This window comes from Gobius niger, assembly GCF_951799975.1.
Source record: "Gobius niger genome assembly, chromosome: 11".
NCBI lineage: Eukaryota > Metazoa > Chordata > Actinopteri > Gobiiformes > Gobiidae > Gobius > Gobius niger.
This window is the reverse complement of record NC_136862.1, coordinates 10,953,229-10,968,688: the sequence shown is the minus strand read 5'-3', so window position 1 is coordinate 10,968,688 and position 15,460 is coordinate 10,953,229. Positions and strand designations below refer to the sequence as shown.

General features: G+C 42.3%; 1 protein-coding gene across 1 annotated transcript; it reads right to left on the bottom strand.

The window, feature by feature from the left end:
- Positions 1–2,271: 2,271 nt before the first annotated feature.
- On the bottom strand, positions 2,272–14,773 carry wscd1b (WSC domain containing 1b). The gene is made up of 9 exons (XM_079565929.1): positions 14,491–14,773; positions 12,673–13,296; positions 10,343–10,457; positions 8,906–9,090; positions 5,626–5,747; positions 4,781–4,970; positions 3,906–4,070; positions 3,598–3,798; positions 2,272–3,023 (listed from the first exon to the last, which is right to left on the bottom strand). Exons 2-9 carry the CDS (start codon positions 13,061–13,063, stop codon positions 2,671–2,673), a joined length of 1,722 nt encoding a protein of 573 aa, XP_079422055.1. The 5' UTR covers positions 13,064–13,296; positions 14,491–14,773; the 3' UTR covers positions 2,272–2,670.
- Between the last annotated feature and the right edge of the window lie 687 nt (positions 14,774–15,460).

Here is a 15,460-nt window from a genome sequence, read left to right as displayed (position 1 = left end):
GAGCTTTCAAATGAGGCTCAAACATGTTTCTTCCTTGTATATCTTAAGGTTCCCCACAGAAATCAAAGTATAGCATAAATCTGTTAGTCCAGTTCTTGCTACACTGGCTACATTTACATGGAGACCAAAAACTGATCATAATATAATTTCTGGGGTTCTCAGATTATTGACGTGGCATGTAAACCGTATAATCTGATTATGCATTATCTGATATTCATATAATCTGAAATCTTTCTGATCTGTCACACTTGTGCATAAACTAACCAAGAAAATACAGCCAAGAGGCCAAACTAATGTCACAAGAATAAAGATCGAAAGATATTATGAAAAGGCTGAAAGTGATACAAATACAATCTTTGTATTTTACTTTACTACTACAATCACTACAGAAAGTAGGACAAAGGCTTAATCCAAATTCCTACTATAATATGATTAAAGCTTGTTCTTTTACTCAGACAGAAGGTTTGTTTACCAGCTTTGCTAGTTTTGATCACTTCCTGTGATTTTCCTCAGCAGCGTCACCTGGTGGTGAAAGTGACGTGTCGTAGGCAGCTGACATGGATTTACCAGTCAGTAGGGAGAGCTTTCGCCCCCACTGACTGATGCCTTCTGCAGGACGGCATCCAGGTGTGGGATAAGGCGTACACTCATCATCATGTCATCCTGGTTCATGGATGTTGGTGCACGTTTCCTGATCTCGATGGCTTCTCTGATCCAGCGGTGGTACTTTTGGCACGGGTGACCCTGGCATCGTCCCAATTCATGATGTGGTTCTCCCTCTTGCAATGACCCGATATTGCAGTGCTTTTTTTCTTGTTCTTGTTTGTCTACTAACGGTCTCCTTTTCGCATTCCTTTTGGTGTTCTTGCTTGCGTGTGCTGAATGGTCTCTCTGTCTCTCCCACATATGTTTTATTGCATGATAGGCATGGGATTTCATAAATGACAATGCATTTGGTCTTGGTGGATAGTGTCTTTGGGTCTAACTAAACAATCCAGTCAAACCAAACACACAACTGGGATGACGGAGCGTACACCTTATCCCACACCTTTGATAGTCCTGATCCTTCCTCCTATCCCCTTGTCATGTGGGTCAACCATTGGGTCCCTACGCAGTTAGGAACTAGAGCTTCAGCTGCGTTTGCACAGTTCGACCGCCCTCACCCAGCGGCGGAAACAACATCACCCATATAGTGCTGGACTACAAGAAAATCTCCTGCTGCTGATCACTGACTTTTATTACTCAAACATGAACAGTAACGATATGAAGCCACACAGAAAACACGGGATGATTAAAAGCTGTTTCAGACTTACCCTCCACAGCTATAGCCCTCATCACAGAAATAAAAAATGCTCTGGTCAAATATTCCACTAAATCCTGTTCTTTGGTTCATGCTCAGGGAAAGATGCCGCATTAACACACTGTGAGGTCTGCTCCCCCGCTGTGCAAAGTCTGCAAATTAGTTATCTGGCTTGAGTTCCATCTGAATGTACAAACTGCCTTCATTTGGGCAATTCACTGAGGCGGAGCTTTTAAACAGTGAGATGTGAGTGTGCTGTGGTGACTCTAACATTTATTTTGTCACTTTTATTAAGTAAAAAAAAAAAAAAAAATGAATTAAACGTGTGCCTGTCAATCAACGGTGGTTGCACATGAGTCACTCCAGGGTGCGGTGGCGGTGCGGTGGCTTATGGGATGGCATATAGCTCCTAACCACTGGTGAGGAACCTCCAGGGGTCCTTAAGCTTAAAGGATATGATAGGAAGCACAAAGGGTCCTTTCTCTACCCCCTTCCTAACGGACAGCACTATTCAGACACGAAGTATTATGGCCGATGCTGATGCACATCCGGCTTAGACCTCTTCATAATTTCGGTTTCAGCCATAGCTGGCTGAGTTTGAACCTGTGCTGTATCGACTTGGCTTCCAAGCACAAGACACGAATGCCACATGGACAGCATTTTGACTCTATGGGGCACAGTCATTCTGCACCTGGTTCTGTAGGAAGCGGAGGGTAGATACTTCAGTTGCTTTAGAAATCCAAATCTGCACTGGCACATGCAGAACCTGGAGTTTGGGGATTCTCTTGATTTCTGATGTGAATATAAACCCATCAGATCTGATCAATGGGTTTTCTGATTTTTCCAGTTACCAGATTTTTCTGACCATGTATTTGTAGCCAGTGTGTTGTTGTAATCTCTGACAGAAAGTAACTGCACAAAACACATTTGTTTTTGTCTTTTTACTTCAGCAAAAAAATAGCATGGATCTTTATGTTCCAAATAAAGATCTCCTGGCTCTCAGAATCTGTAATGTAGGTTTTTGCGAGTCGCCACCTTGTAAACACAATACAAACATCATATGGCGTAGATGTTTAGTTAAAAATGTCTATTTTACAGATGTGACTTCATAAAAGAGCCATGTCTTCCACATTAGTGCATTAAGACTCTTTAATCTCAGCTCTGCGATTAGACCATAAACAAACTTGTCCATTCATCATATTTGTTGCTGCATCGGCACAGCAGCTTTCATCTGGGAGCTTTACAACATACTCTCTTTCATCATCACCACTTTCATCACTGTGTTTACTGTGGCTGTGGCCGTTCACAGTGAGTGAGGCGTCTTAGTAAGTCACTCCAAATCAGGCCGGGCTCTGTCACGGGTCTTCTTATCATCTTGGGAGGTATTCTTGTGGAAGTCCAGTAAAGTTCCTGCTCTGAAGCGCCTGGTGAACATCATGAATGAGCGAGTCAATGGCGCTCCTCATGTCAGGGGTGAAGGGGTCAAATGAGGGCCGTTGTGACCCAGAGCGTTTAAAATGGCCGTTCTGGTTACCCTGAGCACAGAGCAGCCTCTCTTCATCAACAGTGACGTTCAAAAAGGACACAATGCGACGTAGCTGTGGAATGAGCGCCGTCTGGAGCTCCTCATAATGTACCACAAGCAGCCTTTGGCCAAACTTGAGCCAGCTCAGTGCGTGAGATGCCCACCAGGGGGCGTAGCTGGAGACAAACTCAGGCCACTCTAAAGACAAGACAAGAGAAACAGTCACATATAGAGCTCAGCAGTCCCCACACCTCAAAAAATGCTCTAGTTCTGGTAGAACACTTTCCATTCATTATTAACCAAAGACTTAGAATAAAGACAATAATAAAAGCACAATCTAAATCAGCCACGTGATAACTACTGACCCTAGTGTGACCATTTAAGAACTAGACAATACAACTAAATGTTTTTACAACCTTTCAGTTTTTACATTTTCAGATACATTTTGGTATCAACATTGTGAGTCTCATGGTCATCATGAGCAACCACATAAAGCGTAATGTAATGTCCTAACAAATATAGTGTCTAGGCAAATGCAGATGTAATGTCTAAATAAGCCCTTAGACCCTCCTTCCCGGTGAGATAAAACTCAAAAACCTAGTGGGAGAAAAGTAATTAGCTTCCACTAGTCTCTTAATATTCATTTTCTATGGTGAAAAAGAATAACAGGTGGGCTGGTATTTTTGAGCTCCATTGTATTCAACACAATGACGATGTACACAATATAACAAATCTTTTATAGGAAGATTACATTCCTGTAGTTTAACTTTACCTTTACTTTTCCATTGTGCGTCGGAGGCGTGGCCTAAATGTCCCGCACACTTGCGGTTGAATTCCGCCATGAGTGATCTGTATGGATTTCGAATGAGCAGGATGGCTGAAGTAAACATCTCGATTTCTTTCTGACCGCTCTCGTGGGTCTTCACACAGATGCTGCGGCCACTCTTCCAGAAGTCCTTCTCTCCTTTGAAACCTGGCACCAACCAATAAATGAATTGATTCTGTCAGCCGGCCTGACACGGCGCGTTCACTCAGCGCTGATTGAATTGCTCATTTAAACACTGTGTATGCTGTACGCACCTCGGTTGTAGAGAGTGCCGTCAAAGTAAAAGCTGCCAGTGTAGAAGCCCGTCACGAGCTCGATCAGGTGTCGTACCCAGGTGTTGCCGGCTCCAGGAAAACTGGACAGAGCCACCAGGGAGCTGGATCTCTGAGGCAGAAACATCCTCTCCTTGCACCTGGAGTCTGCGAACAGTGTTTCATCATTGAGATAACACAGAAATAAGAGGTGAACCAATTATGAATTCACCAGCCAGCACCGCGCCATTACAGAAGGTGGATTCAAAACATTTATTAGGCGAGTTATGATGATGGGACAACAACAAATGCAAGGAGGCAGGATACAGCATCGAACGATCACCGTAATTCTTAGAGATAACAATGAACCTCGAGGAACTTCCTGACTTAAACATTTGGCAAGTGCAGGTTTGGATGTGCTGGGGTTGCAGTTGAGACGTGGTTCTGCTCTCAAACAGTAACACCATGACATGCATTTATTTGGGCTAGTGTTTCCCCAATTATTCTGCAGCTACAATCTTATCTTTTTGTATACGGGAAGAACTCGCCTGTTCTCACACAAAAACTTGCCTCATTATCTTTCATTTGCAAATGTAAAGAGTGAATAATGGGTGGCAATGGCACAGTGGTTGTCGCATTATTACAGTTTTGATCAGAGCATGCAGCTGGTAAATGTAAAATATGCCCCTTTTTTCCTTAATTTGCAATTAAACAGTTTTAAGTCTGTGTGTAGACTAGTTCGCAATCGTTGAAAACTAAATTAGGCGTTAACATTGATTATTTCATAGTTGACTAGCCACAATTACACAGATTAGTCATCGAGAGCCTATAAAACCAGCAGCTTAACGATGAGTGTTGGTGGAATTGAAGCCACTCACCGAGCACCGGTGTCTGATAGACCTGGTAATGGTCAGCCTCAGTGTGAGCTGTTGGCAGTGCAGCACCGGTCTGGTTTGGCCCGCTGGTGTCCACACACTGCTGGCTGTCAGACGGCTGATTCGCACTGAACAGAGATGACGCCCACGTGCAAAAGCAGTGAGGCCTGCTGAACACGGCCAGGGGCAGCTCCTGAAAGACGGGCACAGGAAATGTGATACAGCTTTCTCCTGTGTGAGATAATGTAGAGATAGTTCAGGGAGAATTCATGCCCCTCTTTTACCTTTTCCTAATAGTACTCAAATTATTATTATTCTTGAATTGTACAATCAAGGTTTTTAATGGAGTTTGGAACGACAGGTGGACACTAATGAATGTGCAAAAACACAAGCTTAATAGGAATGAGTCTATAGTATTTGTAATGGTGTTTTTACTTTACTATTTACTGTTTACAATAAAATGGATAACAAACTTGTTTTTTTATTGCGCTCCTATTAACAAAATCAAAGTAATTGATGACAACTTTCTGAAAACACTGTATGTAAAAGCAATTATAGGTTTTACCCACTGGATACACAACTACATCTTCAAAGTATTAATTTTACTGACTAAAATTGGCCTAAAACTAAATTTAAAGTTTTTCATGAGACTAAAACTATGACTAAAATATTGTTGGCTAAATAAAAATGAAAAGAAGAGTCTAAAATCACCTAAACTTCACTGCCACTTCACTCTGCCAAAGAAGAAACTCTTTAATCCTTATAATCAAACACATTCAGTCATTTATATCAAAATAATTAAATACATAACACATGAAAGTGTTTATTAAGTCACATCCAGGTCAAACCTTGTCTGTGCAGGTCTCGATGCAAGACTGGGCCGTCAGATTGGGCTGGAAAGCGTAAACGGGGAATGTACCGATGGTGTTCTTCAGCAGCTGGAAACAGCCGCGGTAGTGAACGTTCCTGACTGCAAAATAAACATTGTCATTGTTAAGAGTCTGAGAGCAATTCATGAAAAGAAAATACATGAAAAAACGTATTTACCACTTTGACATATTCCCTAGTCCTTAGATCGCTCTCAAACCACCTGAGTACCACCTCATCAAATCTGACCTTCTACCGGGCAGAGATCTAGATCACTACCCAGGTCTAAACAGAGTCTGAAATAGACCTAAAGATGACACTGAGTAAGAAGCCACAGTTTGAGAGCTGCTTTCTTCATTTTACCTTGTTTGTTCACCGTAAACGTCAGCTAAAATGCCAGAAAAATAAGACATATTTGTGTTAAGCTGTATCTTAAGTGGTCTTATATGTATATTCCAGTGTTATTTTGACATTGAAATTTTAGGTTTTTACTCTTCTGACAATTAAGTGTTATGATAATAATAATAATGCATCGGTTTTATATAGCGCTTTTCTGGACACTCAAAGACGCTTTACATTGCATTATTCACTCACTCCATATTTGGTGGTGGCATTCAACTATTGTAGCCACAGCTGCTCTGGGATAGACTGACGGACCAGTCTGCGCCATCGGCCCCTCCGACCACTCACTCACTACATTCGCCAGGCTTCCTGTTTCCTAACGGTCTCCCATCCAAGTACCGACCAGGCCCTTCCCTGCTTAGCTTCCAAAGTCTGATGGGACTGGGCATAGCAAAGGCGGTATGGCCTTATAGTTTGAGTCCAAATTTAGTCAACTAATTATTTTTAGTTTTGAGAGGAACAAAGTGATCGCTTCAGTGGGTAGAATCGCCTGTAAAGGAGGTCAGGTGCTCTTCAGGATCAAAACGTAAGTATAGGCGAAAAAGGGAAAAATCCGAGGCACTCTGATACCTGGTTAAAAGTCCTTTATAAAAGTCCTTCTTAAAAAGGACTTTTAACCAGGTATCGGAGTGCCTCGGATTTTTCCCTTTTTTGACTATAATTACTTTTAGTGTTGGTCCACTCTTGTTGTCAACAAAATGTCCTTTCAATTTTGTCAGCTTAGTCTATAATAAATGTATTCATCCAAAACGTTTTACAAATTCATGTTGCATGAATCTTTAAGCAAATGTTCCTGGGATGTTGAATGTGTTTGGGTTCTCTGACCGAAAAGGAATACATTAAATTTAGTTTTTTTCATCGGGAGCTTTGATTTTGTTCTTGTATTTCATAATCAGCGATAATATTGATACATTTTAATTGTAGTTATAATCTTTACTTTCTTTTCAACAGCAAAATCTCTGACAAAATTAACAATCTGGTGATACTAATGAAATTATTGAACAAAAGTGCTTACAACTACAGTTTTACGGTTTGTGACTATAAAAAGAAGTTAATGCTGCTAAAATTAACAAACTGCGACATGAAAAGTCTCCAGGTGAGTGATAGAAGTTCTGCAGCTGCCACGTCTGAAAGTCAAACACACGTCAAAGTCCTTAGTGGTCTCCATCAATCAACATTTAAAGCTGCACTAAGCATAATTTTATGCAAAACCGCACCTGTGTTATTATCTGAAATTAAATCAGACCGAGAGAACAGCCCTATCAGTCAGTCGTGTATCGTCTTCTGTCCTTGGCACGAATGACTAACACTTTCGAATAACTACACACAATTAAAGCATTTCTATGGCATTAGTTCATCATTATGAACATTTGCAAAGCCTTCCTAATTGTTTGTCAGGTAAAGATAAGCATTAGTCTGTTTTTATTTCCTTCTTTTATTGCATCGGATTCGCTTCTGACGGTGCCGTCAACTGATAAGACAACAGATACTAATCTTTGTTGCACTTAAGAATCTTTGTCATTTGGTTGATGAGCTGATTTTATATGGGTTGGCAATTGTACTTTTTTGCAACTGGAGGAGGAGGTGGAATATCTGAACTATTAATTAAACCTATTTCGAAATTTCCTGCATTCAATTCTTCTACACTGATCCTGAGGTTATAGAAACAAATGATAAATAAATTATCAGGAATCTTTGTAAATGTAAAAAAATTAAAAAAAATAACAAATGCTTCATTAAAGAAGAACTGAGTCTCTTGTTTAAATCTTTTTCGTAGTCCCTCTGGGGGTAATGCAAGTGTTATTGGGATGATTGGGGGTTCTTTCATCTCCCCCTGGTGTCTCTGGCCAGAAAACCACAATTGCAACGTTCCCTGCACCGGGTCGGTGGCGCAATACACACTAATGTAATCACGAGGAAGAAGCTAACAGGCTAACGGGCAAAGCTAACTGCGGGCTAGAGCCACAGTATTTACAGCCAAATTTGAGTGAAAAAAAATTATCTCCATTGTGTAATTGGATGTACAATATCCCTCTGTCCCATTGACTTTTCTGTCAGCGTAGCATTTACTCTCACGGACAATTAATATGTAAAAAAAATGAAACGTGCTACAACTGCACAACAGCATGGGTGCTTATGACCTCTGGGGCATGAGTTACTTAGTTCTGCTTTAACTTTTCATAGTGAGTATTAAAGCTGGTTACCTGACTTTTTGTTGTAGAGCGAAAGTATGTTGTAAACACAGCATCTTGTGGCATTGTCTTCACCTAAATTTTTATTGAATAATGGAAGATAGAAGAATCTAAATTAGTGCAATTTATTTTAGGGGTCGTCCCCACTTTGCCACTACTCGAAGCTGTACGCAGGTGTGAAACTTGCATATAATTAATTTGAGTTTGGGCCAAAAAATTACGCATTTCACATTTTGAACAGAAAAAATCAGATACCCAGCTTTAAGTCGGATCTTTTAACTCAACTTTAGTACACACTCCACTCCACAATAAAGGATTCATAACACGACTAGGGCTTTAGGTTCCACTTGTATCGAAAAAATATCAATCAGATTTCCTTTTTTCCTTTATTTACCAAGTATTGATGTTGTTGAGTCCAGGGACAGCACTGAAAACAGTTGCTTGATTGTTTCAGCTCAAATAAGGAAACTAAATCCCTCTGTTTTATGGTTCAACATGACAAATATTTTAGTATAGGTATCGTTCAGGGCAGTATGAGTATCGTAAATCAATCATTGTTAAGTACAAATGCAATAATACATAACCCTCCACACGACACTTGTACTTACTCTTGTTCATCAGCGTTTTCTTGATTGTTTGCGTTTTGAATCAAATTGCAGTGACTCACATTTTCGGTGGCCGGGCAGCTGCTCCTCTACTTTGTAAATGGAGAGTCGTCCCACACCGCCACAGGGGGCGCCCCTCTCGCCGCGGCACATCAGGCTACAGTCCTCTTCAGGGGCGCGAGAGCTGCTGATCCTGTTCCCACAGTGACATTCGGCTCCATACTCCAATCCGGCGAACTGGTACCCGCTACACACAAAACGAGGAGATTACAGCGGCGTTTCATGAGCTGTTTCAATGACTTGTCATATATTCTAAAGAGTAAAATAGTTTAAATACAAAAGAAAAATCTAAAATGCCATAGTGATCATTCAGACCCTTTTATAAAAAATAGTAAAATTCTAAATAAAATAGAAAAAAAAATCATTAAAGTTTAGGTTTGTGATAATGTATTTATTGTCCATAAAACAGGTTCAGCATCTGTATTGGTGAAGTGTATAATTTCGTAAGCGTAGACTGTTGTATAAAACAAAGGGGTGTGATTACTTCCTTAACCTACTGCAATATTTTGGATTGCTAATTGCTATGGCAACGGCCCTAGTTTTACCTCCACTGAAACCATGGATTCCAACACTGGAGTGCCCTCGCTCAAGGCAATCAATAACCCCGAGCTATTGCCCTTCGGCTAAGCCACCCCGCAGGACATTAGCTAACATTTACAACTTTTCATAATTCACCGCTGAGCATGAAAACCCCGCTATTCTCTGGCCGGAGTGGGGTCTATGCGCCGTGACAGTTCAACTCTGTCACCTCTCATCTGTACTTCACAGACTCGCCTCTCTTCATCCTGCCTCCTTGGGAAAAACAGAGCCCTCATCAAAATTGACCTTTTCTTTTGTGTCCTTTGAAGGTTCCTCATAAATTGCTTTGACTTTTTACTTTTGTTCATCTCAGTAATTGGAGCACTCAGGTAACAAGCGAGACTGATTTCCATGTGGACGTGTGGGAAGGGGCAGTAGGTTTGTCTGGATGCATCGGTCTGGGGTCGTTCTTGTATAAAAAGGAATAACTGATGCAGATCACTCTGTGGTGTTGATGCCTTCATAAAAAACACATGCTTTTCGGCTTTATCTCACTGCTTTGGCCAGTCTTTCTTAAAGAATACTACTGAAAATTTCATTTGCACTGACACGCTCTGAAGTGTCCATTCTTGGACCAAAGCACACTTCTAAGGCCTGATTTATTCAGCATCTGCTGTGGCCTGCTCATTAAGCTTCCTCACTCATCCACAGCTCCCTCCTTCCTTCTTCTGCATCCAGCCTTCTGTCCTGGCTGCTCTTCACTCTCCCCTCGCTCACCCCTCATCTTTTACTGTCATCCAGCCACCTGGCTCTCCTCTGGCTTAAACACAGGAGCCATTCATGAAGACGCTGCACATCCAAGGCTTTTTCCAACAGCAGGCCTCTGTGGAGCCTTTGAGGAGCCTGCATGAATACATTACCTTTCGGAGCAGGTGTCCTGACACAGAGCGCTGGTCATTTTGCGTAGGTCATAAAGTATGGTTCCTCCCAGAGCTTGATCACTTGCATTGTGTAGAAAGCAGCCCATGTAAGTTCCTGTGTGTTAAATGAAAGACGTATATTGGTATGCTTGTCATCCAACAGTCACAACGTTTCTAAACTAGTCTAATGATTTGATACAGCTGGACATGTCTTGGCGTAGATGACCGACGTTTCGAGTTGGTGACTGGATTCCCATCGCAAAGTGGGCAGTAACACATTACATGTGCAGAGGTGTATTTCTCACAGTCACTAGGAAAACTCTGCTACATTCTTGTTCAATCAAATACAAATGTTGGCTTTCTGCTTAAGCAGTGAAAGACAAACCCTTTTGGATGAATAGATGCTACAAAGGACATGGAATGAGCTTGGACATAAGCCAATAGTAGATTCAGTTCTGCAAGAAATAGTAGCTTTGTCATTAATGTTTCACATTATCTTCAGAAATGAATGTGCTGAGTTTGTTCTTAACTCTGACTGATGTAAGTCTTACTCAGACAAAAAAATATCTGCCTCCAAATATTATGGCAGTTTATGGTATTTCAACTCATTGATTTATCCATGTGTAATTCTAATTTCTAGGACTGTTGTTCAGTTTAAGTGAAGCATTTATCAGTGATTCCTGTTGAGGGAAACATGTACCACATAATAGACATTGACAGACTGTTATGATGTGCTGATGAGATTAGGTCGCTGTGTAATATGCCAACCAAAAACAGACTTTGATGTTATCCTTCTCTTTAGCTCAGTGCTACATCAAACTCAGCACAGCTGACACATAAAAGTCCTCTTATGAATACCAGCCGCTGAATAGGGCCAGCATGCACGTCTCTTTGTGAGACACATTATTGCTCCGGGGGTCTAAGGCAATTATATTTTTCCACTTTCTGCTTAAAGAAGACTGCTTTCATGAAACTACTTCATTGTGGATGGTTTTAAGCTGTTTTTGGAGGACAGAAAAAAGTTCATTATTTTGTTTTGAAAGTCTAGAAGACATACAGTAGATTGATTGATTTTGGCTGTAGTTGTTTACTTGCTGTAAACATTCCTGATGTGATCTATCTGTAATCAGGATTTGTAAAAGTTGAGCTGGAGCTTGTACAAGTGTAAGTTAAAGGACTACGTGTGTCCTTTGACATCTGACCAACCTCTAAGGTTGGTGTTGAGTCATCCATGCCTCGGGAGTCCAGAGAACGTAAACATCTGCTACCTAAAAGCCCACATCTGTGGCACGCACCTCTGCAAGGCATGATGCCCGCCTATGCCCCCAGCGGGACAGGTCACTGCTTTAATCACAGCACAGAGAGCTTTGGCTCAGGGTTAATCGAGGGACACCGCTCAAATTCTTACAGAAATGATTCTGGTGTCCTGTAAAAAGATGGAGGTCTCTTAAGGTAGCAGTTCTCTGAGGACTCAGCAGGAGAGTGGCATTAGCTGGAAAGTAAAAAACTCTGTAAGACGTACACCGTTCACGTGTTTTATAGCCATGTTTATTTGTTTGTTTATTTATTAATTAAGTCAGTGCATATTAATGTACATCTGACATACAGTGGCTTGAACATAAAGTTTAGAAAGACCCACTTTGATAAATGTATTACAGAGGGAAGCTGTATAAGCTTCCACTTACTGGCTGCCTGCTCCTCTTTTCTTTTTCTTGCATGTGGCACAATGGACCTGGCTAATTTAATTGTGTCCGGAGTAATACATTTGCAAAAAGGACTGTTTGCCAGATGGCTGTTATGGAACCCGATTTCATTCATATCTTTGACATTTTTCATTTGTATTACTCTACTTAGTGACTGAGTGCTTTGTAGTGTCTGTTTATAAAAAGGATTAAGCGCTCTTGTAGGACGCTTTTCAAAAATGAGCTGGAGGAACAAATGCTCCAATGGGGCTAATTCCATTGTATTAATCATTTCAACAAAATGGCAAATGCAGTGCCAGACACCATACAACTAAGAGTAAATCTCTGAGGAGGTTTGATGAGGCCCACATGTAATAGTGAAGACAGATGATCGTTTTAATCTGGTTAATCACTAAATTATTTTATATTAACTGCTCCAGTCTCTTCCGCTTCAGAGAGGATCAGTGAGCAGAGTGCCTTATCTACAAGAGCAGCCACCCGTAAGATGCCATCTAAATGCATTATGGACCTTGTTTAAATGTTTGTATGGTCATGTTTTTCTTTTTTAGCGTGATGTGTAACACTGCCTGGTGTCTGCTGAGCTGGTACCAAAATAAAGTATTGCTGGTGTTTTGTCAGTACAGTTACCTTTGTGCCGGCTCCTGTACACAGATAGCCTTTGCTCAGACCCCTCTGGCAGTAGATTGTGAAACCAGCGTCGGTGCAAGTGTTGGACCCCAAGGCTACGTGAGGCGGCTATGTTCCGGCTTGGCCTGGCTGCCCCACCAGACACCGGGACTGTGGCCCACCTGGAGCGCGCCCTTACCCCCAGCCCCACTGTCCCCACAGTCCGCAGGGCCAGAGGAGGAGCTGCCAGGGAGAGCGGCGGCAGGTTGGTCAGGCTAGAGTGACCCACTCGCACATTGGAGCGCTGTAGCAGGAGCAGGCTGCCTGCCATCAGGTAAGCAATGCCCAGGCAGAGAAGCAGCATGTGAACATGCTTCAGGAGACACTGCAGTTTGTACAAAGGCACCACCATTCCCAATTGCTCCGCTGTCTCTACTCGATGCTCAAGAACAAGGAGATGGAGTCTCACCGCCTCAAGACATGAAGCCTTGTTGGACAGTCTAGTTTGCTGAACGTGAGCTTCATGGCCACAGCTCCACCAGACCGTGCACAGTAGAGGAGCAAAGGACGTGTCACGATGGACAGGCAGCTTTAATTTTCAAAGCTCTGGCCACTGGATCCAGGTTGATCCGTGCCGAAGCTCCCCTAAAGCACAAAAACAAGTATTCACATTTAAAGCAACAGTATGATATTGTCCGATGTGCAGCGACTATCAAAGAGAGCAGTGTGTGCTGGGGGTATTAGAGGCACCGTTCATGTTCACATGCGGGCTGCTTTCTCTTGCAGCGTCTTGCAACACATTGTTAAGTGTCTGTTGCTTCATTATTCAGTCAGTTTTGCTTTTTCATGGCTGTCACCAAAAGTGTGTAACACAGTCATTTGTGTGGATAAAATCGGATTTGTGTTGTCTGGAAGAATATAACCTTCAAAGATGCCACATCTTACAGAAATGGATTGCTATGACTCCACAGATTGTTTTAAAACGTTTCCAGTGTCGGAAATGATCCTCTTTAACACATGCAATATCTCCCAGCTTAGAAAATGTAAGTCTTACTTATCAGAGCCAAATGACATCATTTGATAAAAGTGTCTGGAGAGCGCATTACGAGCTCTTATGAAATGAGGATTATAGCAGAAAGATGCAGAACATTTCTATTCCCTTTGCCACGGAAAGCAGGGCAGAGTAATACACGCGCAGATGCAAGTTGTCAATTGTATTTTTAAAGCTGTGGGTGGTTATTTTTAAATGATACTGACGTGAAGAACCCACTTTCTCCCTCGCGTCATTCCGAATCAGTCTACAAAGCAGATGTGTCAAGTCCTGACCCGTCTAAAGCGCTCCATCAAACATTTCAGTGGCGTTAGTGGTCCAGTGTGCTGTGCGGGGTGATGCTCCAGCCGTGCCTCGGAGACTCTCTGGCCGTCACGCTCCGTTCCGCCTTCAGCTTCACTTTTCACTTCAGGCCTCTCACGTTGCTTTTGAACTAGACCCACTTTACTATACGGTCCCAAAAAGAGAAGGGGTGCGGTGCGAGCGAGAAACGAAGCAACAGTTTGCACAAAACATGTAGGTTTTGGTCAGAACAGCTGATCAAGTTACGCTGGACTCTTTCAGGAAAATAGCGGTTTTAAGGACATGCTAAAACAAAATACCAATGCGAACAGCCTCTGTGTTTTTGTGTCTCGTTAACATCGGACGGGTTGGATTTAAACACTGAATGGGTAAACGACACGCGCAAACACATATCACCTATTTAAGAAAGCGTAGTCTTCCATCTTTAAAAGCCCTCGCTGTGTTTCCTCCATTTACAGTATAGAGCAGTTTATTGTGCAGCTTACCTTCACCGCTGAAGCATTACGCACGGGTTTGCTTGATCACGTATTTGTTGGTAGACGTCCACATCGCTGTATTCCCGCTTATTGTCCAGCGATGGTCTGCCTGAGCTCCCCAGCGTTTCCCAGAGCCGCTGTTATATAAGCGGGCTCCCTCTCGCTTCTTGCTCCCTCTCTCGTTTCCTCGCTCGACATAGCCCAGCCTGGGCTGCTTTCCGTCGCTCTCTCAAAGCCTGGCACCCTCGTTCAAGACTTGTGCGTGCGCGCGTGTGAGTATGTGCTGGTGTTGGGAGGTGATGGGGGAGGAGAGGGAGGAGGGGGAGTCTCATTTGCATCGCATCTCCGCGGTGCTGGAGTCCAGCAGGGTCGGTCCGCTGCTTGCAGCGTTTATACAGTAAAGGAACGACCGAGGCTTACAGTAAACAGCCTGTGTCCCCTCTGTCCTGTAACCACTTTAACTATCCTGCCTGAATTATCAGGCCACGAGTTCTAACATCACTTAATTGTGTGACAAATCAAATCTATGCCAATTTACATTGTTTATTTACTTATTTATTAAATGTACATTTCCTTGAAAGAAAGCACAGGATTTGGAATTCTCCAATAGTCCTCATTTTATATTTGTGAATCTATTTGTTTAAATCTAACACAAAGGTCACATCTTCAGATTGTCTTTTGAAAACTTTAAAAACGTATTGACTGAAGAAAATCAATGAAGGGCACATATAACTGTGCCTGCTTAAAATACAGAATGCTGAAGCTCTCCATCATTTCAGCACCATGAACAGCGCCATGCCTGCAGCCCTTGCCTACAAAGAGGCTGAGCGCAGCAGTGAGCACAACACCACCAATGTTCTGTTGTGGCTGGTTGACCTTCTGAGGCCTTCCTCTTGTGAAGTACTTGGTGGACTATGAGCTGTTTTTGTCGCCAAAAGCAAGTTATGATTGACTGTATCAATTGTTGCTGACTGAAAAC

Bases quoted from the DNA above. Each gene is read 5' to 3' on its own strand.
- wscd1b (XM_079565929.1), bottom strand. From the start codon at position 13,063: ATGGTGGTGCCTTTGTACAAACTGCAGTGTCTCCTGAAGCATGTTCAC. The intron at 10,458-12,672 runs GTAACTGTACTG...TTTAACACACAG, and splicing joins GTACAGGAGCCGGCACAAAG to GAACTTACATGGGCTGCTTT. The intron at 5,748-8,905 runs GTGAGTCACTGC...TTTATTTTGCAG, and splicing joins GCTGCCCGGCCACCGAAAAT to TCAGGAACGTTCACTACCGC.